We start from the raw sequence: 21633 nt of genomic DNA, 5'->3' as shown, positions 1-21633 counted from the left end.
TACTTGCCTGTATGGTCGAGCCGCGGTCGTGCCTTCCCTGCTTTTAAATTGATCGCACCTTCCCCACCTCATAGGTGCACCTTCCTCGCTGTGATACATGTTCGGTGGCACCTTCCCTGTTAGTCCCAATGCATCGCTCTTGTCCCGCTATCCTCGAAGGTCGTGCCTTCCGTGACTCTTGAAGATTGGTCGCACTTTCTTCGTCGCTGGTGTCCATCGTACTTGCCTGTATAGCCGAGCAGTGATCGTACCTGCCATGTTCTCGGACTGATCGTACCTTCTTTGTAAGCCCGGATACTTCTTCCTCGTGATGCATGTGCGATGGCGCTTTCCTTACTAGAATACCGCACCTCCCTCATCAGCTACGTTGGCGTCGTCATTGCCTTGCCGTTGCACGAGAATCGTGATTTCCTTACAATCAGATTGATCGTACCTGCCCTCGAGATCACAAGTGCTTGGTCGTGCCTTCCTTACCTCCGATCGATGCATTGTTCCTTCCTCATCTCCATTTTCACCATCGCACCTTCTTCATACTCGGTGGCTCCTTCCTTCGAATGTTCCCATGATGGCATCTCGTCGCCCCTTCTCGGCGTGAATTGTCAAGGTATGGCTGCGCCTCCCTGGTTGCTGCATTGCGACGGACGTGCCTTCTTCGACGCCCAAGTGCTGTACGACGAAACTTTCTGTGTGTCATCATCGGTAATTGCTTTCCTCGCGATGACACGGCTCTGTTCAATGATGATGGTGGGTGAATAAAATCCTCAAAAATTTGCCAACACTACATCACATTCTCAGGCTGCACGACAATGTACGAGTACTTGCTATTCACGTATACTGTTGCACCCTTCCCTGTTGCACTATACAAATATACGCAGACTAGCATAGTATACAAAGGGCATAGGGACGTAGCTAGCTGCTTCCTGGAAATATGCTGAGTATTGAAGGCGAGGTACCTAACGACTATTGTTTCTAGGAATCCTAGAGCTCAGCAGCGGCGATGTCCGGGCGCGAAGTCCCACTCAGAGAATGAGGTCGCCCAGTTTATATTTTTAGTGCCTGTAGCAAAAGTTACTCTAGGCCTGACGCGCCTAACGAAGCACAAGCATAAACACCTGAACTGTCGTAGGTAGGCCTCGACGGCCATCTCCGAGCAGTGACTCAGGTACCATCAAGATCGTAGTCGAGCAGGCGCTCGCCGGTTCTGTGCTTTCGACGAAACTTTGCGCCTCCTATGCCGATGTTTTCGGAGACCATCACGCCTTTTCTGGACTTTCTTAATAGTCGATACGGTCGTCCTTTCCCTGCTAGACTCGTAACCAGCGTCGCACTCTCTTGCCAGAACATCGTTCGCGCCTGCCTCGTATGCGCCCGTGCGGACCGCTTGTGGGCATGTTATACCTCCCTACTTACTCCTGCGCCTTAATCTCTCCTTCCCTCGTTCAAAAGATCTGATCGGGTCCTCCCTCCTCGATGTAGAACGGTCGCGCCTTCCAAACTGACAAATCAGCATGCTCCTTCTCCAAGTAATGGTTGTGCCTGCATCGCCACAAATGAGGCAGTCGTGGCCGAGCTGCCTCGAACTCGGGTCGCTCCTTCCCTGCGCAAGCCGATCATTCTTCCTTCAATCTGGAGATGCCCTTCGAACTTGTCACGTGCCATACTACCACTTCCTCCTTCCCATATTGAATATGCCTGCACCTTCCGTCCGCTTCGATCATGGTCGTACATTCCTCGAAAGCGAATCACATCGCGAGGGAGGAGCGGTGAGATTGCGGCTACTTATTAGACGACTGTTGTGGTGACCACGGCGATCTCAGCGTCATGGCCGATTATATCAAAGGTATGCAGCTTAACCTGAACATCACAGCTCTTCATGCACCTTCCCACCCGCAGGTAAATCCTCCATACTCATAATGACAACGACCAGACTAGTCCAACCCGTAAAGTGCTGCGTTCTCTGACCAAGGCCAGTATCAGGATTGTACTGCTCCCAAGCGAACCCAGTATCTTTCCACTGCTTCACGACATTGTTGACTAGATTCTTCCTCAGGTCTGAGTATAGTTTTCGCGCTTGCTCTCGTGTCTTCTTTGGGGCAGCAGTCGCAGATGTGGTGTCTGTCGCGAGCGTGTGAAGGGCCTTGACAATCAGGTAGTTCATGTTCATCCAGATTGGTGATCGCCAGTAATTCTCATCAGTACCATAGAGCTCGTCTTGCTTTGACAAGCTGCGGATGCCGTATGGAGACCAAAGCTGATCTGGATCGGCGATGAGATCAAGGATTGCTGGAATATTCTTGTGGTTATGAGGAAGCAGATCAATAATGAAGGGAAAGAGCGAGATATATCCTTTGTGGCAGACCAATTGGTGCTCCTCGTAGTCATCGATTGTGGCGTCACAATATGCTTTGTGCTGGCTTGACCAGTGCAGGTCGTCCAGATTCCGAGAGATGGCAGTCAGATGCTTGGTGTAAGTCTGTACGTCGTCCTTAGCGTCGAGAAGATTGGAGATGGTGGACAGAGAGCGAGACATAAGCCCAATCCACGAAATGAGGTCGAGATGGAGCTCGCCAGGATGTGGTGGTTGAGCTCGTGGGTAGTCATCGAGCCCAGAAGGCAGAATGTGTCGTGGAGTTCGACCTCGCCATCTGTAGCCTTCTTTGGTCGAAAAGGCTTCTCGATCGTAGGACTTGATATCACCTGCCTGAGTGCGGCGATACCATTGGTAGTGCTTTTGGAGAAGAGGGTATAGCTTGATAAGTCGCGACTTGATGTTTGCTTTTTCAGAGGACGAGAGATCCTTAGACCCGAGCTTTGTGGCGAGTGCCTCAACGATCAGGAAGAGTGTTGTTGGGTTGGCATAATGCGGGTACTGGACTTGAAATTCAGCTGGCACTTTGCTTCGAGCTTCAGGACCGAGTATTTGTTCTCTTGCGATCCAGCCATCATCGTCCATCAGATTGAACCATGACTCGACAATGGTTAGAGCAAGATCCGCGTCCCAGTCAACGATGGGAATGAGGTGGAAGCCTTCATCCCATAAAAAGCCTCTCGGAAAGAATGGTCGAGAAGGAACACTGGTGAATAGCTCGGTGGCCGGGTCTGTTGTAGGTTCGTTCCTTGTTCTTGCTTCGGCAGCTGCCTCCCAGAAACCTTCGTCTTCTTCATCATATTCCGAAGCATATGATCTGTCGACGAGCGAATCTCCATAGAAGTAGCCAATCCCTCCTGCAAGGTTGGAAAGCATCGACTCAGCGCAAGCTCTGTGGTCGTCTTCATCGAACGGCTTGGCAGGCTTGAACACGTCTGAGTACCTCGATTTGAAGCTCTTTGAGGTTGATTCAATAGCTCCGTCTAGCGCTTGGGAAGTCACTGCTGGCCCCGAAGCAGACTTGAACAGTACGTCGAATTGGAAGTTGCCGACAAAGACTTTCTGTATCATATGCACATTCCCTCCCAGGATATTGTTCTTGATGGTGAAGGCCTGCCACGGCGGTGCCATATTCTCTTGACCATACTTCTCCATCAGTTTGTCGATAGTCTGCTTGAAACCAGAGAAAGCAATCTCCTTCCCTCTCCATACCTGATCTGGAGGAGCCATAAAACTCTGAGCAAGTGTAACATCCAGCGGCTTCTCATCCCACGATGGGTGTACTTTGTAGGGTAGTTTATTGTTTGGACCATCCACAATCTCGATGTCGAAATCTCCAAGGTCGGCAGTACTGCCATGTATAGTGACGGGTCCCGAGATTCCATGCTCTTGTGGCTCATGCGCAAAGCCCAGCTCTCCGATACCTTCCATGCCAGCATAGAAAAGGAGGGTCGTAACGAGGTTCGGCGGTGCATCGTCTCGAAGGGTACCACTTATCCTTGCAGCCCAGCTGCCGCCATTGCTTCCTCCCGGGATCTTAACGAAGTCGATAGTCAAATCAATCTTGTTGCCCGCGTCATGGATCACTTGTCGACCGCCCTTCTTAGTATCGTACTCCTCCCATCCATAGCCAGCCATGCCAGCATGTTGCTCGCAGGTGAATCGGAAGTCTGCCGGTGTTAGCTTCAACTATAGCAATCGATCAGAGTACTTGCTCTCCTGTGCATTCTTAAAGTCATCCACATTCGCCCACATAAGCCCAGTCAACAAGCTCTTCGGTATTCGTGGCCGTACGCCGAAGTACAGATTCGGTCGGTAGGGACCCCATAGCAGCGAGTCATTGGCAGCTGCGCCGTTCAGAGGTTGCTGAGAGTCCTGCGCTGATGTGAGAGCAAGACCCTGCAGAAGAGGGAGCAATAAAGCTTTCAACTGCATAGCTACTGCTTATAGTTGTCGTGGCAGGTACGAAGGGGAAGCTCAACTTTTTTGATGTGAACACCACCACCTTCGTCATGCCTGTGTGCTGTTCGTTCGTGCATGTGCTCCGCCGCTTAAGCTTGCCTGTGAGATCTTGGCTTTCGCTTATGCAGGGGCATCACCCTACCTATAGCCGCCATCAATACTACTGCTCGGTCTGCACTATTCTGCCATACAAAAACGATCAATCAGGATGCTCGTGCTCGCTAGGTCTCACTCATGTACGAGTTCACAAGTAGATGCGAGGGATCAACGATGAACATTAGTTTGTTTCCATTATTATCTATTGGTCTGTTCTAAAGATGCGCCTTCTATGTTCGCATACGTTGTACCCATCCTTCTACACTCAACATTGTTGACGCCTCTGCATATTGCATCTACCTGCGCTCAAAGACGATCCTTGTACAGGCACGAACCTCTCCGCGTCCTCGCACTCAAAAGTACGAACTTCGCTTCGGGATCCGACCAATGTACCGGAAGTCCTTTTAAATATGCCTCCGAAGTCCAATCGTTGTCCTCTTGTCCATGTTCATCTTCGCGTTCTGTAATCCTCGACACCTTTTTCCATCAACTTGCTCTCCGATTACACACGAGCCCTTCTTGTTCCTTCACTTCGTGTGGCATAGAAAGCCATCGCTCTCCGCGTCGCCTGAGCTTCGCTACTGACCCGTCCACTGAGCTCATCTCGAGACAGCTTCTCTTCATCCGACTCTTGGTTCCTGTTTCGAGTAGGCTCATTATGGCTTCATTCATGGTTGATCTGCTGTGTCCATGTTGACATTCATAGTCATGGAGCCGGAAACCACTGTACTTCCTGGAAAGTTGGAACGAATTTCTGCGAATGTTCATGGAAGAGGGCGAGAGCGACCGAATACTCGAGATGATGCGTAGGATCCCCCCATGCGTCATGGAAACTTATGTCCTCTTGAAAAATCGGACATAAGATGTTCACACCACATAATGTTCTATAGAGATCTTCTCATGCTGGGTCGGAGTGCGAGAGGAATGCGTGGAACCTCTCCACGACCCATAAACACCCAGGTCCTCTTGAAAAATCGGACGTGGACTGTTCATAGCGCATGTACTCTGTAGAGTTGTCTTCTCACAGTATCATCTTCTCAATCCGTACCACTCATTTTCTGATCCTCTTTTGCCATAGTTTCTTTCGCTGCATCGAAGATCCGTCTGCGCTGATGATCAGGCGCAAGCCCCACATCTGGCAATTCCGAACCCATTGCTTCGAAGTCTGAAAAGTCTTGGGCAGTCTTGAGCTTGACTCTGTCATATGCGTTATCCCAGAACGTCTTCTCTTTCTCCGCAAACTCAATCTCATACAGTCTGTGTCGCTGGGTTCGACCTTCACCATCTAGTGGTGGATTCTCTTGTAGCCAACTCGTGTAGAAGTGTCGCAGTTTTGTCGTTCGTGCGATGTCTCCTAGTCTTTTTGCGTTCACGACTGGAATCCTGGGGGATGCTGCCTCAACCTTTGTCGGTGTAATTGGCTTTTTTAGCTGATCCCGGGGGACACTAGCAATCAATTCCTTTTCTTGCTTCTCGTTCTCTATCTGCTCTTGCAAAGAGAATACTTCTTCCCTGAACACCTCCACGTTCTTGGTGTTTTCGTTCATGAACTTGAAGATATTGCCCTGTAGCTGATGTACGTGTTGATCATCATTGAACAAATCACGGTCTCGATCGATAGTCGCGGCCTTTTCAGTTGCTGAAGCTTCCAATCTTTCCGCAGCAACGAGCAGTGATTCTACACTGACGCCCTTGATACTTGGTTGCTTCGAATTCCGCAGGGATGCGACGAGGCTGACATACGTGCGACGGTCTGCTTCAGCTTTCATCCAAGCGTACTGCCGAGCTTGGGCATCACGTACTTCCCGGGTCTGTGATAGCGAGTTTTGTAAGCTACTAGCAATGGGCTCAGGCTCGATTGAACTATCGCCATAGCCGTCGGCATCGGAGTCATAATCAGGAAGAGAATCACCATCTCCAATGTGCCCCTCGCCGGCCTCGTCGTCGGCATGCCGGTCGTTTTCCTCGTCCTCCTCAAGACTGCCGTTGTTTGGAATACCATATGCACCATCGTCGTCATCGTCATTATCGTCGTTGTCGTCGTTATCGTCATTATCGTTGTTGGCGTCGCTGTCGTCACCATTGTCATCGTCATCCTCATCCTCTTCGTCCTCACTCTCTTCGCCCTCATCCTCGTCATCCTTCTTCTCTTGTTGATTGTCCTTCGCTTCGCCGTCCTTACCGCTAGCTCCTTCGTTGTCAGATCCGAAGAGGGAATCCAGATCATTCTCTTCATCGGTCACTTTCTCTTCTTCACCTTGGAGCTCCTCTCCTTTGGCGGCGAATTCGTCCTGAGTTTCGGCTGCGGTGTCTTCCAACGTTGTCTCTGGAACAGTAGGCGCTTGAGCTATAAACGTACTTTGTGCGGCTTCGCCAGAGGCTGAAGGCGCTTGCCCAAACTGCACCATTCCCGTTGGCGCAAGAACTTGCGAGGAGGATGAGCCAAAGGCAAGGTTTGGCTCGAGGGACAATGTTGGGTTGCTTGTGGCAGGATCAGTGGTATCAACGTGCATACGGTTGGAGCGGTTGGCGTTGATGGCATTGAGGCTTTTGGTATTGACGTTCTTAGCAATCGCCGCCTTGGAGTCCCTCGGAAGTGCTGGGACGTTGTCCAGCTTGGTTCCAGATTGTGGCTGGAGCTTAGGTAACTCTCTCAGTGTCAGGTTTGGACCAGCGAAGAAGTTATCAGAGCCATTTGTAAAACGAGTGCCATCGAAGGGCATGGACGGTCGAGATGTGGGTGTAGCACCAACTGGGCCGCGAGGCAACGACGTTGTTGGTGGCAAACTGCTAGACAAGGTATTGAATTCATTGGAAGGGAACGTTTGCGCCGGCTTTGACGAGGCTTCTGAGGTATCCATTGCATCTGGCTGAGGTGAGTTGAGTGAACCATTCGTCGGCGGGGGTGCAGGTCCGGCTACATGTGCCTGTGTCTGCTGTCGTGGGGCAGGCGTGGTATCTGCTGGAGGGAAGATCGGCGGGTTTGCCTGCGCCGGTGCAGCAGCGATGGTTTCTGAACGGATCGACTCGAATGAGCCGGTCTGCTGTGCTGAAAACGGCATCGCATATGAAGCAGATAATGACGGATTTGCTGCCGGCTGAGAAGTAGCTGTCGTCACTGTCTGACCGGAAGTGAATGGTTGTGCCGGTGGGGTACAGATCTTGTAGGACGTGACTGTTCAGAGTCGTACCGCTGTCGAGCTTGGTCAAGAAGAGACATATCCGCGTCGGGCATATCAGTGTCTTCGCGGCGCTCTCTGACTCGCTTCTGAATCTCACGATCTGGTCGAACATCATCATCCTTTGCGTCCGTCATCGGCTGATCAGGAGCCTCAACTGTCGTCTTTGTGTTAGCCGAGGACGGGTCAGAGTTTGTGGTCGCAATGGGTTGGTTTGCAACGAAGTCGAATTGCTGAGTTGCAGGGTAGCGACCAGTGCTAAACGACAATGCATTGTGGTCTAGAGTCCAGGATCCGGTTGTTGACGTTTCGTTAGTGACAGGCCGACTCTGTGGCTGCCAAGAGTAATCGAAGATAGGTGCTGGTGCGGGTGTCGGTGTGGGTGCAGGTAATTTATGCATAGCTGACCATCGACTGCCCGAGGCAGGACTCGTTGCTTCAGACGACTGCTGCTGGAAGCCCTTGTAGATCCAGACCACGCAGTCTCTGGATGCTGGGAATCCTTGAATTCCCAGGCCGCGCTTCTGTCCACCAGCTTCAAATACACCAAGCTGAAGGTTGAATTCAATGCCGACAACATGACCCAAGAAGAAGAGGCCTTTGCAGATATCTTCCTCACTGAAACCGCTACTGGATGTCGAGGCAATAGCTCCCATGAAAACTCGAAGGATGTCCACCTTGTCCGCAATGCATGTCAGCTCCGGGTGCTGCGCATACATACTGCCTGCTACAGCCTGTAATTGATTGTCCTCTGTTGGAATATCTAGGCGATACCCATGAGGAAAGGACTTCTCAAAACAGTTCTGTACATCCGCTCCACCATCTGCAGTGAAGACTGTCAACTCGGATGGGACCAATGTCCGGATATCTTTCATAAACGACAGCGGCGTATCGTTGATGTAAAGTCTATTTACATCGAACAAGCTTTCGAGGCTAGTAGTCTTACATGGCGGAGCGAAGGCGACGTGCTTTGGTGCTGTTAATGGTCCAATATCGTCAGTGAGGTCTTTCTGTCCATCACTCTCGGATGCCTTCACTGGTTCTTCGTGATTGATGCTTGCTTCCCCAGAATCCACGTCCGACTTCCCATCCATGTCGACTACCTCTCCGGGCGACCGTGCTTTGCTGCTAGCATTGTCGGGGTGCATGATCTCAACATCAGTACCCTTGGCTGTGACTCCGGTCTTCTGGCTATCCTCATCTTGATCGTCATTTGCCTTTGCTGCTTCAATAAGCAGAGGTGGAGACGACTCGAACTTTGGTGAGGTGATCTGTGGTTGTTCAACCCTTCGGCACCTCAATCGTGTGATAGCGGAATCGATTGATGTGCTCTGTGGCGGCTTATATTGCCGAGGCCTCATCTTTGAAACAGGCATCTCAACAGAGAGGGACTCCACCTTTTTCATCACCGTCTCGAGGTTCATCTCTGACTCTGGGATGTAGAGGCAGCGCCGACGGCAACGTACAGTCGTGCTGAGTAACTCGTGGATATCGCCCGTTATTTTGATGTGAAGATGTCCCTTGCGGCCGAGGGAGCCAGCGAAATGGAAGGTACCAGGAGAGTTCTGATAATAGTCCGCAGTGGCAACAGAGATGGGATGGTTAGGGTCGTTGCGCATTGTGAACGTACAAACTGGGGTCCCATTGTCGTGGGAAGAGATTTGGTCGTTACCGATGGCGGTGCTTTCTTGAGACTGCGAGGTTTCTGGTACCGAGCATGTAGCAGGAACCAAGGCTGTGCTCTCAAAGACATTTTCAGCAGAGGAGGTCTTGACTCCAGGTGACTGCGAATGATCGACTGGCGTGCTGCCACTTGCACTAGATCCTCCAGCTGCACCACTGGCAAGTTTCGATTCGAGGTCCAGAATCTTCTTGGCCTGATCGGACTTCTCTTCTTTGGCTTGCGCCAATTGTTCTTCGAGATATCTGTTCCTTGTTGAAAGGCTGGCGATCTCTTCTTCACGACCTTGGAGCTCGGCCTTCAGTTCGAGCTCAGTTTGCGTTTCGATGTCGTCGTCAATCGGATACTGCAGAGGAGTGATGGCGTATCTGAGAGGTCGTCGCGACCCTAAGATCCTGCGTTTTCGGTCCCTCTCAATGGCATCTTTCATCTTCTGTACCTCTTCTTCATAAGCCTTGTTCTTGGCTTTCATCTCTTCGGTGTGAGCCTTGCGTAAGGCTGCCTTCTCTCCTTTGTGACATTGTTCTTGTGCGGCGATGGTCTTGTACGCCGCCTCGAGTTCTGCTTGCTGGGCTTGAACAGCTGTTTGAACAGCTCGGTTGACGATTCCATTACCAGTCCGCAAATGGACTATTGTTGCGACGTATGTGAGAAGAAGAAAAGAGACGACGTAGAAAAAGACAGACAATAGGCTGATGTGCTCCATCGAGGAGGTAAGTAAGGTTACGAGCTCCATGGTGGTATGGTAAGAGTCTCGCAATACTTTGAAGTATGTTTTGTGGTAACGAAAATGGGTAGAGTAGAGGAATGGGTTTTGCGCAAATAGAAAGATCGAAGAATAATAATTGCGCTAGCGTAGTTACGAACAGGAGTGATAAGCAAACCGATGAAGTGAAAGTTGCACTGTAAAGCCAGATCAATCGAGACATGTGGTAAGTGAAAATCGTGATATAGCTCCTGGGTCATACATAGTCAAGGGCCAGAACAAGAGTCTGCCACCATTGAGGAAGCCATTCAGCAAGGGAACTTCTGAAGGGACGACGGCTAGAGCATCTGCTTTTGGTTGAAAGGCACAAGGCAAAATACCATGTCCCATGGCGTCTACTTACTCGAGGGACGGGAGAATTGAAGACTTGCCACCTACCTACTCGTATTGCTGAAAACTAAACACCTGCTGTCAACATCAACACTGTGCTCTGAGCAGAATGTACTTACCATAAGTCCTCGTTACATGAACGCGTTTTCTCTCACAGCCACCCGCCATAGCTGCGTCCATTTGCAATACTTGTAAGCAACGCCAACGGCCGTTATGCCAGCCGGCTCAGCTACACATCGTTCGTGATAAGACAAAAGGCTTGTGCTGATCCAGAAGCATGCCATTCACTAAATTGGTATCTCATCTCTGCAGCAAAGTGGAAACTTGCTTGCTGGAAGTGATTCACATGATGCTGCTGGAACGGAACGACAAGAGAATTGATGTCGTTGAAAAGATTGAGCTTGAGATTCCGGAAGCTCTCACAACAAACACGTGATCGACAAGCAAGAAGGCCCGACGCTCATGGCTTCGATACCCTGCCGTATTTACAGATCTTCCTGAGCGTGCTGAGCAATGAGCTCTGAGGTTATGTGTTTAATGTCAGTGCTTACACGACTCTTGTTGTGCGTGAGCGCTAGAAATGCATTTTGGTGATACCATAATTCTGGTTCAGACTATCTCCTATGTGCAGATGCGATCCTTCTTGGAACATCTACCACGATCTCGCCTTTAGCGGCTGATTCTCCCATAAACCACCAGGCTCTTGCTTCTTGCAAGATCCTGTGTGAAAACAGCTCAAGCTTTCCCAATTTTTCATACAGACTGGTCACATCAGCCTCCTCCCACATCTTTGCGTTTCTCTGTCGTCCTCCCTATCGCCGACCACTTCCTCTTGCACCGTTGCCTTTTCTACCTGCAGTTTTCTGTCTCAGCTCTCGTGCTATTACAGCAGCAGACTTCATTGGTACAACTGCAGCCTCTTGTGCAGCCTGCTTAGCATGAGCCAGCTTCTCCTCAGCCTGCTTCTCCTCAGCCTGCTTCTCCTCAGCCTCCTTCTCCTCTTCTTCCTTTTCTGCCTGCCGAGCTGCCTTCTGCAGCATCCTACCGTGTCGCTTGTTCTCGGCTACCCGAAGCACTTCATTTATCAGCTCATCCTCGTCAATTTCCACGCCTTGAGACTTCAGCGTCATGTATTCGTCATTGTCACCGTAAAGATCCTCGTCTCCCGAGATCTCAGCGTCCACAGAGTGACGACACTCTTCCTCCGTCCAATGCACTTGTAATCTATCTGCCTCTCTGATTGTGTACTTGGTCAACTCCGGATCCATAGATTCGTCGTTATCTTGTGCCTGATGTTCACCAAACGCGAGGTCTCGGTAGACAGCAATGCGTTTAACTGCTTCAAGCTTGCTTCGAAGACGATATAATGCAGATGCTAGGCTTGTGTTGTAGAGAAGATCATTAGCTTCCCGTTCTCGTGCGACATCATAGCGTGACGGCATTTGTACTCGACTTGTTCTTGCTGGACGATATTGGACCCCTTCAGATGGTCGCAACTCAGGTTTGTACTTCTGCTGATCTTTGGATGAAGCTGAGAGACCTGCACCTTCGACAAGAGTAAGCTCTCCGTAGCCAGAGGGATTTTCTCCTTCTTCCATTTCTACGTCCGCGTCGCTCTCTTCGAGGTCATCGGCAAGGCCTACGGTGTCGTCTCCCTCATCATCGCTGCCACTGTCCGCTCCGAGGCTCAGGTCTTGGGTTTGAGCGTCCTTGTCGTCCTCACCGACCTCCTCAGTATCTTGTTGCATGTCTGCATCAGAGTCCTCTGCAGCATCGTTCTCGATACTACCATCACCGTCATCATCACTGTCACTGTGATCACCGCCAGTTCGACCTGGTGGCACATCTACAAAGACATCCTCATCTTCGTCGCTATCGTTTGCATCATCGCCATCATCACCATCAGACATTGGCTGAGCTTTGTCCTCCATGACGTCTCTATTAGTCCCCTCTGGTGATTTCGATACTCCCAAGTCGGAAGGGGCAGAAGGCGACTCGGTTTCTTGAGCTTCTTGTTGTGGGGCGGCTGTGGGTGTTGTCATTGAAAGGCCAACCATTTGTCGTAACTCAGCCAGCTTGCTGGCAACATCGCTAGTAAGGTCTGCTGGTCTTCTTGGTTCGGAACTACCAGTATGCTGCATATTGCTCATAGCCCAAGGGGATGGTTGTGCTGTTGGCTCAGGCGAAGCAATGCTATGGTCTCCTGCAAGTGGAGGGCTTGTTGCAATTTCATCTTCGGAAGCATCCTCCATTTCCTGGTCCTGTTCTCTTCTACGCGTCAAGTCCAGGGCTTCATCGTCCCGTGATTTTCTGTCTGCACAGTATTGCATGAATGCTGCCACACCCTCCTGGCTGTAGCGATTTGAGGGCCAGCTCGGAGATGTTTGCGCTTGCACCACACTGACGTCCTCAGCTGGTCGTACAGGCTCAACCTGGTCTTCCATGTCAGCATCTTCGTGCTGTATAGAGTCACATGTGTCTTCCGCGTCATCAAATATGCCTGATTGTGCTGACGTGCTTGCATCACCGGTGATACCCTCTGTTACCGATTCTCCGGTGTTGTTATCGTCGTCCATGTCGACCTCTCCGCATGGCTGAGCTGGTTGCTCTGGGTCCTCCATCGCGTGGTCAGCGGGACATCTAGCTTGAGTATTCTGTGCCGATACCACTGGCGACGAGTCTCTATCGGGCATCTCTGGGGCAAACAGTGGTGAAGGTGGAGCCTCATCCATTTCTGAGTCTGCATTTCGTTGCTCGAATTGAGTATGGTTGACGGATCCACCAGCCAGGGGCTCGTGGTCTGGATCATGTTCCGGTGCTGGATGACGCTCTTCTGATCTTGCTGCATGATCACCGTCGTCGTCAGCACCTTCATCACTCAAATCCCAGTCGCTGCCTGGATCGGTGACTGGAGATCGAGGAGATGGTCTTTTCTCCGAGAATTGCTCAGCTTCCTTATCGGCATTCATGGCACTGCTGTCGCCGGCTGACTCTTCGGTAGACTCATCGATACCTTCGGAGACGGGGTCTTTAGAAGGATCGTCACCGTGGTCGCCAGAAGTCTGATCTTCGAGTGTCTGCGCGCTGTCCAGGTTTTGCTCATCAGACTCCTGTGGTGATTCTTCTGGCCGCTGGTCAGGGTCTTGAGAAGAATCGTCAGAAGCAGACTCTTCTTGTTGAGCAACCTCAGGAGCTGGTGCTGGCAGAGGGCGCAGACCAGACCAAAAGCGCGGTTCTGGGGCGTTGGAAGCATAATTGCGTTCATCTCGACAGATCCATACAACCTCATCCAGTTTAGGCTCGATCCTCCGAATAGACCACTTTCGACTTGCATCGCAGATACTAACCTGTATTGGCACGTCAAGGAAGCGATCGCTCCAGACAGCGACGGCTTCAACCAAGTCTTCAATGGCTAGCGGACGGTACTCAGGAGTCACTTCTCGCAACACAGCTGCTATTGTCGTCTGAATGGAGGCCCACATGACACTCGGAATTTGTGCTTCCAAGCTATCAACGATCGCGTCAACAACATCGTGGTGCCATGCGGAAGGCTTCGAGATCAGCTCTGAGCCATGGGGGAATGCCAGCATGTACCGAGTGCAAGCGTCTCTGGAGGCGAAGTCCTCGGTCGCAGGAACAAGTAGACGTTCTTGCAAATTTCTAAGATATGGAGTCGGTTCATTTGTGGGATCAAAGGGTCGCTTCTCCCACTCGAACCGGTTGATCAAGTCCTGGCGTGAAGGTACAGCAGTCTCTATGGGTTCAGAAGGTGCTTTCGTCTGTAGGCTTTCACCACTAGGCTCAGACGCGGTTGTTGATCGTTCCGGGACCCGAAACTTGGCGGGTTGAAAGACTACATGAGCACTCTTCTCGGCATCAGCATCTAGGCTGTTGACTGTAGCAGGGTCCGTGTTCATATCTGCTGACTCGCTTTCTGTGGAACCCGATGGCAAGGATTTCTCCTGTGTTTCTGCTATAGCAGAAGCGGGCGAGGCCTCAATCTTGGTTGTTGCAGTGTTTGGTGGTGTTTGGATGCTAGCATTCTTTGACGGAATCTTTGCTCCTGAGTCATCGTCGTCGTGGTTGATGATATGTTCTTTGCTCTTCTGTGAAGCCTCATTCCGTGTTACCGAGTCTGCATCTTCCACGGACGACACGCTGGAACTCTCTGTATGGCTTTCGTAGCCTGAATCGGACTTAGCATCACTGGACATGCTGTGACTTCTATTGAGAAAAATTTTGTCTTCGACATCCTTTGTGACCACACTGTCAAGTTCGCCGAGCTGACCAACGTGCTGAGTAGGTTCTGGTGATGTTGCGGTATTGTGGGATTTTGCATCACTTCCTTGTGAGCTCTTCCGCGACAAGCCTTCAGACTGTCTTCGCTTTTCCTTCAGCAGTTGCTGTTTCTCAGGTTGTGCGACTCGAGATCCGGCTTCATTGGTTCGTCGAAGTTCTTCATCTCTGGTGATGGACTCGACTACGCGCTTGTTCCATTGAATGTTGGCATTGTTTGATGCAATAACGGCATTGTTGGATTCGATAACGGCGTTGTTCGATTCAATTATGGGTTGAAGGAAGTGTTCATAGATCCCGTGTGCAATGCGCTCCTTGGCATGATTCATAAGCATTTCGAGATGGAAAGGAAGTTGATCGTAGAAGCAAGCCACCATTATGGTGACCAACAAGAATGTGAAAAAGGCCATCTTGGAGGAGTCCTTGTTAGGTAGTATTCGAGGGATTGTTTAGAACAGATGTTTCGAGTTGTCAAAGTAGACCTGGATGTAAGTGGAAGAAAGCAGGGAAGTTCGGTAGAGAGCAGAAAACATCGAAATAGGAACGAAGACATGCGGCACGAGCAGGGTGATAGACAATGAAAGTGCAAGTACTTCAGTATGGAATGTTTGACGTGTCGAGGCTGTGAAGTATAGTTGCGTCTTTCGGTAACGCATCACTTCATCACTTTGAACGACGAATGGCACTTGCAGTATTTTGCCTGCCGGTTGCGTGCTCAAGAGAATCGAGCGTGTGAAGCGGGTGAAAGGTTCTGCAGATCTACACTCGAGCAAGTCAGCACTTCTGATGGGTGAGAGCAGCCCTCGCGTGGCAGACATACTATAACCCCTCTTAGCGACACAATATGGTGATCCCACCGCCATGACACCTATGGCTACGATCTTGCAGCTTGACCGGACCTCAGGAGACTCTTGTACACTCACTGGAAACAACCGTGTCGCGGGAGGCTTAAAGATTGTTCCTATGCAGCCACCAAAGATGCATTTCTGTCGTCGGCCATTGTTGTTGAGCTCACGAACAATGGGCTGAATCACATCCTTTGTGAACGAGACAGTACAGTAACCGAAGCATTGAGTCACTGCCGGGGTGTTCTCCGGGCGATAATGGGTGCCGCTGAGGGTACGATGAATTGATAAGGGAAGGGAGGGAGGAAAGTGAAGCTGACGCGAAAACAGCGCGGTCAAGACTTTCCCAGCCTACGGTCTAGTATTGAAGCCATTAATGTAGTTCAGGACGGAGATACGTGTGTGGCTAATGAGAACGTGAAGTCGTAGTCCGATACATACTACAATGCAGTGGAGGCACATAAGGATGGGAGAGGTGTGAGATGGTCGCATGGTATAGTCCTGAACCTAGCATGCAATTTGCTTACGACACCTGCTGGAGTAGACGTCCCACGTCAGTACAGTACTGAGAAGAAAGACTTCTTACGGAGGAAGCTTATCGATATTACTTTCATTGTCGAACTACCTAGCTGTAGGTTCTTCTTGAACCCCAACGACCTCCTTCACACTGTTTTATACGCCAAAGTTGTTGCTCAACACTTGATCACCTTCGCATTCGAGAATTGCATACAACCTATGTCTTTTCTTTTCAGTCTTGGGCTTCCATAATTCCCGCTCGCCTCTTTATGCCATCACTATTGCTTTGCAGCTGCCCAACAGATTTGCCGACTCCAACCTCGCAGCCCCAATCGTCCACCATATTGTCTCGGACTCGCACACTATAGCATATCTTGCAATTGTCTGCTTCCTGCCTGCTATACATTTTCCTGTCTCCCCTCTGTGGAGCTTTCACAATCCGTTCCCTCGGGCTGCTTCCCGGCATTACACAGACTCTTCAACGTCATCTTGTGTTAATATTGTCGTGTGTTTCGTCTTGCTGAGCAGCAATGTTTTGCACCATATCTCCCGCTAGCTCACAGCAAGCTCCCCGAATTTCGACTATTGGTGTTTAGGAGGCTGATTGCCAGTAAGGTGGTGACCTATGGCGACGTGCTATGCTCGGTCGAAGAGCTTACCCCTGTGCTCTCAGAGTCCCCACCAGTAATGAAGCTGACCTGTGTTGAAAAACTGCAGGCCAATCCGGACTGGCGCGCTCATCGTCGCAACGTGGAGTAGCTACTTTCGATTTGCTTTGACCTGCTCTCAAGTGTTACGTATCTCGTCTAGCGGCGAGGGCAAGGTGCACAGAACGTGGACGTATACCCTCATCCACTTGCTGGAGAGAATATATGCTGACGTTGCGGTTCGACTTGCGCCTATCACTTTCCTGTGGGTCCCTCTGTAAGTCTTTCGTGCAAGGTGGTTGCCTGATGTGTGGTGTATGACATTTTTCGCCCCCCACAGCCCATCTCTGTGGATTTTTTGTCAGACGATCTTGCTTCCAATGTTGTACTGTTTGCTCGCCCTGTTCGCTCAAGGTCGTTTGTCACCTCGCTTCTGTGGCTTCTTATCTCGGCCTGATTTAGGTACTCTGTTCCTCGCACTCGGTATGCTGCTCGCCGACGCCGAATTCGCAGCCGGTAGGAGCGACCGTGTCCAAGTTTCGAGTCCGCCATCAAAGGCAAGTGGCATTGGGGCCATTGAAGCTAGCTGTGCAGCACTTGGGACCTCTGGTGGCGCTTCCTCCATGCTGGTCTCCTCCGTCACTAGTTGCGACTGCCACTGCGCAGCTGATTTGCGGTTGCGGGCGATGCTGAGCATTTCTTCCCGCAGCTTGTCTTTATCGACGCCATCGCTGTGCCACCTCTTTGTGTGAATGTAGACTGGATGTCCCTTGTATTGTTGATCGTTATTTGCAGTCCGTTCCTTCTTGATCTTGTTCAACTCCGCCTTCCAGTAGCTGTGATTTCTGCTCGCTTCTTCGAGGATCATTCGCTCCAGCTCAGCTCTCTTTGGCTCACCCGAGCTTAGCGGAGGCTCCTGCCCTTGCACATACTTCTCGTAGAACGTGACATGGCCTTGTGCAATCACTCTCTGACGTAGGCGGCTCAATACTCCTTCAGGCAGTGGCTCGACTTCCTCCTTCATTTCTGAGGTGTCTGGAGCGGATGGTGCAGGCCCGGGGGCCAACTCCGGAAACTTCGGTGTCGGTGGGGACATTGTTAGTCCTGGAATGTATGGCGGAGAAATAATGGTCGGAGGGCTCGAAGCGAAGGCCGTGGCTTGAGGGGGTGTGCCGCCAACTTTGTCAGCATTTTTACGGCTGATGAGATCTGCCTCAACCATGTCCTTGCCGATAACATGCTTGCTATATTGGTCGTGCCCAGAGTGGTCTTGACCTAGGTCGTCCCGAGGGTGCGGATCTTGCACATCAAGATCGTTCAGAAAGGCTTCTGCTTCGTCCAATCCTTCTTGTGTACCCTTTGCATCGTGCATGCTCGGGTGGTTTCCCTGGAAATTATCCGATCCATCATACATAGTGGAGTCGCCGCCTTGCTGAAAGGAGTCAGCTTGCATAGGCGGCTCACCAGGTGCATCATGTGTCCGCCGCTGGACCCCATCAGAACAGGTCTCAACGGTAGCCTGGGCTCCGAACTTGAAAAGAAACTGCGGAGGATCGGTGTTGAAAGGGAAAGATATATGTTCAGGATGAACCGTGTCATTAGTCCCTGTTGGGGGTTGCTGGTCGTCTTCTTCCAGAGCGCTGACCTGAGTGTTTCCGGCAAGTTCCATGAGGTCGTCGACCTCGAGACCCGCTTCCAACGCAGCATGGAACTCTTCATCTGTCATTGTATGCGAAGGATCTTGGGCTCTGTCGAATTCTGGATTCGGCGGCAGATCTGGTAGTTGGCTTGCATCCGGCATGTCATCTGTCATCTCCATGTCATTGAAATATGGTTGCAGGGTGTCACGCGCTAGATCGGGTTGCTGAACATGAACATCAGGACAATCGGGTAATGCGCATTCATCAGACGATGCTCCGAATACGTTCTCTGAACCGTGGTCCAAGGCCATCGTCATGGCGATGTCACCGTTCTTGTGAGTAGCTTTCAACGCGTCTTCTACGGCAGAGTCCGAAGGATCAGTCATGGCTTCGTCGCCCAGAAGGAGGCTTGAGCCTATCGTATTGGCACGTTGCGATTGACTCTCCTTTGGTGTTGCTTCATTGTCTGGCGCAACCTGTAGGACTTCTTCAGGGTCGCCCATATATCCTGCATCGTTATGGTTATCCGCCTTCGCCATCAAGGCATCGACATCATCTTTGAATCCTAGAGTGAGGTCAACAGGTGACATTCTTGGTGATGGACATGTCGGAGCATCGTAAGCACCATCATCTTCTTCGGCGGTTGTTTCGGACAGTGCAGCGGGCTCCATACTACTCTCTATACTAGGAGTCCTGATACCGATAGGGGAGCTGCTCTCCAAAGAGTCTCGATCATCGAGACGATCGACTGCGAGGCTATTGTCTTGCTCCACTCTCGTGTGCTTCGACCCTAGGACATCGTCTTCGGTAGTTGGCTCGGTGACAGTCCTGTTGGCGGTAGGAGCTGAACCCTCAGCAGGAGAAGGGTGTTGCTTGTCGGCGGAGGCAGCCTTGCTCTCAGCAGTTGGTCTATCAGGAGTCGTAGGTTTCGCCCGAACCATTGCTGACCAGTGGCCTTTCATGTATTTCCCGTCGAAGCCTCTGAGGCTGCCATTCAAGTCGTTTGAAATCCACAGGACCTGATGTTCGACTTGCTCGTTGTCTGACTGGTCGAAGTGCAAGAGCTGTGAAGGCTTTCCGTCAGCGTAGACACCCACGAAGAGAGTCTTGTTTCGGGCACGTCCCAAAGTATACAAGGCTCTAGCTAGATCTTCATCCGCGAAGTTGTTCTTGCCTGCACGATTATTCTCAAGGTGCTGCTGAAGCGTTTGAACTGTGAGACCTGGAGAAATGAGTATATCTTGAGCTGTTGAACTCTTGATAAGCGCATCTGCGCCACACAGATATTGGTCTGTAGAAGTGGCGATCAGCTTATGACCATCTGGAAAGGCTATCTTGTACTCCTGCTCGAGTATCATCGCGCTGGTATCGACAAGAACCTGCTTCTTTGCGAGATAAGCAGGTCTAGATGGAGTATTATGGACATTATTGGCCGATGTATTAGCAGCAGTATCAGGCTGTACCACAGCGCTCGAAGTAGGCACGTCGGTCGTGGCAGTGACATCCAGGATGCTGCTCTTAGCCTCAGGTACATGTGTACTTGGAACGGCTTCCTTTGTAGCGTGGTCGGGAGCATGCTGTTGAGAAGCCAGATCCTTTTGGTCAGGCATAGCACTAACACTTGAGGGAGGAGTGGAAGTGGCACCAGAAGAAGAAGGTGGTGAGGTATCATCGATCGAGGTGGGTGGAGTGTCCGGCGTATGTTTTGCTGGAGTATCTGGAGGAGAGATAGATACTTTTGTCTCCTCGTCACTACCTTGCTCCTCAGATGAGTGCTGAATAGTGTGAGCTTTGTTGATATCGTAATCCTCTTGAGAGGCGTCCTTCGTGCAGGTCGCTGATTTTACTTTCTTGTCCCATCGCTCTTCCGCCCAAAGGAGCTTATTGCATTGGTACTCATCGTTCACCGTGTCTCTCTCACGATTTCTAGCAATGATTTTGCAGACTTCAGCGTCGATCGCAGCCGCTGCACTGAGGTCGTTCACCTCATGACGATAGGGTCCAGCTTTTCCCAATACTCCTGCTTCTAGGAAGGCTCTCTCTTTAGCAGTAAGTTTCGGCGGCGTCTTGCTCTTTTCTGGGGGCAGTACCACGGCGAGTTCCGTCGATGCTGTTGATTTAGCATCCGCCTTCTCAGAAGCGGCGACCTCTTCGATCTCGTTCTTCACAGGGACCTGCCCCTTCTCGTAGTCGTCGCCTTTGGATTCATCGCTGCCGATAATGACAGTCGGTTCCTTGCGTTGGACCTGAGATTGGACACCCACTGCCTGCGCAGATTGCTTTGAAGGAGACTCAACACGACCACCTGCAGTTGTGCTGATTGGGATCTCTTGTGGTTCTGGCTGTGTTGCCTCTGGTGTGCGGTGATGGTGACCTGTATTTGTGACCTGGCTCGATTGCGCTTCATTGTGGACTCGCTCCTGCCTTGGCAACCTTCGAGTTCTCGGCCTCTTGTTGTTGCTACCTCGTCGTCTGATGAGTCGAGTGATGTGATAGTGAACGTGGTTGTGTACGTGGACGGTCCTATCCATCGCATCTCCACCATCGTGTCCATCACTCGTCTGAGACCTGGCCGCTTGAGACCCTTCTGTTATCACCGCATTCTTGCTCTGAGCCTTGCGCCCCTGAGCTTCCATCTGCTCCTGGTCTTCAGTCGCACTGGTGGTCAACTGGCTTCGGAGAATATAGATCAAGGCGATCGTAAAGGCGAGGAGAAGGGAGTCCATGATGTAAGAATTGTGTATGCAACGTGTGCTATTGACCAACTAGAACGGAGGATCAAGAGATTGGATTTGCGAGGCGTAGGCAACAATGTGGAAGAAGAACAATTGTCGCAGGTCGAGTGCGCAGGAAGGTCAAGAAAGGTCAGCACACTAGCGTGTAACTTACAGAAGTGAAGCATTTCACTGTGAGAGTGCAAGCACAGTGAAATCGAGCCGCTATGAAATGCGAACGCATCTGAGATCGTGAACATGCTACTCATAGTGAAAGGGCTTGGGACTGGTACAAACGCACAAACGCCTCCGAAACAAGACTATGCAGTGAAGAAAAGAAAATGAAGGGGGAGACTGATGCTGTCGTGGTTCGAGGCAGTCTGTGATGTTATTGCCGGCATTATACTTGCAATGCCATGAACCAGAGTCTAGTCCTCGCGCTTCGATCACGATTGTACTTACTGAAGGTGCCATTCCCGGGCTCATGGTCTCGTTCCTGGCCGCTCAGCTCACAAATGGTGGCTGGTATACTATGGCGATGTGCTCTTAGAAAATCTGCCTGCTTCGGAAGCTTACTATTCTGCACGCAGTGA

At 51.0% G+C, this 21633-nt stretch overlaps 4 protein-coding genes across 4 annotated transcripts; all 4 read right to left on the bottom strand.

The window, feature by feature from the left end:
* Window positions 1–1861: 1861 nt before the first annotated feature.
* CWH41 (Processing alpha glucosidase I) lies at window positions 1862–4303 on the bottom strand (the record flags this gene model as incomplete). Its single annotated transcript, XM_064870507.1, has 2 exons — window positions 1862–4038; window positions 4084–4303. 2 exons carry the CDS (start codon window positions 4301–4303, stop codon window positions 1862–1864), a joined length of 2397 nt encoding a protein of 798 aa, XP_064732960.1.
* A 1160-nt stretch (window positions 4304–5463) lies between these two features.
* Window positions 5464–10022, bottom strand: PMZ80_002071 (uncharacterized protein; the record flags this gene model as incomplete). Its single annotated transcript, XM_064870506.1, has 2 exons — window positions 5464–7470; window positions 7584–10022. The coding sequence occupies 2 exons, from the start codon at window positions 10020–10022 to the stop codon at window positions 5464–5466; spliced, it is 4446 nt and encodes a 1481-aa protein (XP_064732959.1).
* A 1172-nt stretch (window positions 10023–11194) lies between these two features.
* Window positions 11195–15088, bottom strand: PMZ80_002070 (uncharacterized protein; the record flags this gene model as incomplete). Its single annotated transcript, XM_064870505.1, has 1 exon — window positions 11195–15088. The coding sequence occupies one exon, from the start codon at window positions 15086–15088 to the stop codon at window positions 11195–11197; it is 3894 nt and encodes a 1297-aa protein (XP_064732958.1).
* Window positions 15089–17095: 2007 nt separating this feature from the next.
* On the bottom strand, window positions 17096–21052 carry PMZ80_002069 (uncharacterized protein; the record flags this gene model as incomplete). Its single annotated transcript, XM_064870504.1, has 1 exon — window positions 17096–21052. The coding sequence occupies one exon, from the start codon at window positions 21050–21052 to the stop codon at window positions 17096–17098; it is 3957 nt and encodes a 1318-aa protein (XP_064732957.1).
* Window positions 21053–21633: the final 581 nt, after the last annotated feature.

The sequence above is a fragment of the Knufia obscura genome, assembly GCF_036327395.1.
Source record: "Knufia obscura strain CCFEE 5817 isolate CBS 148926 chromosome Unknown scaffold_2, whole genome shotgun sequence".
NCBI lineage: Eukaryota > Fungi > Ascomycota > Eurotiomycetes > Chaetothyriales > Trichomeriaceae > Knufia > Knufia obscura.
This window is presented reverse-complemented; position numbering and strand designations above follow the sequence as displayed.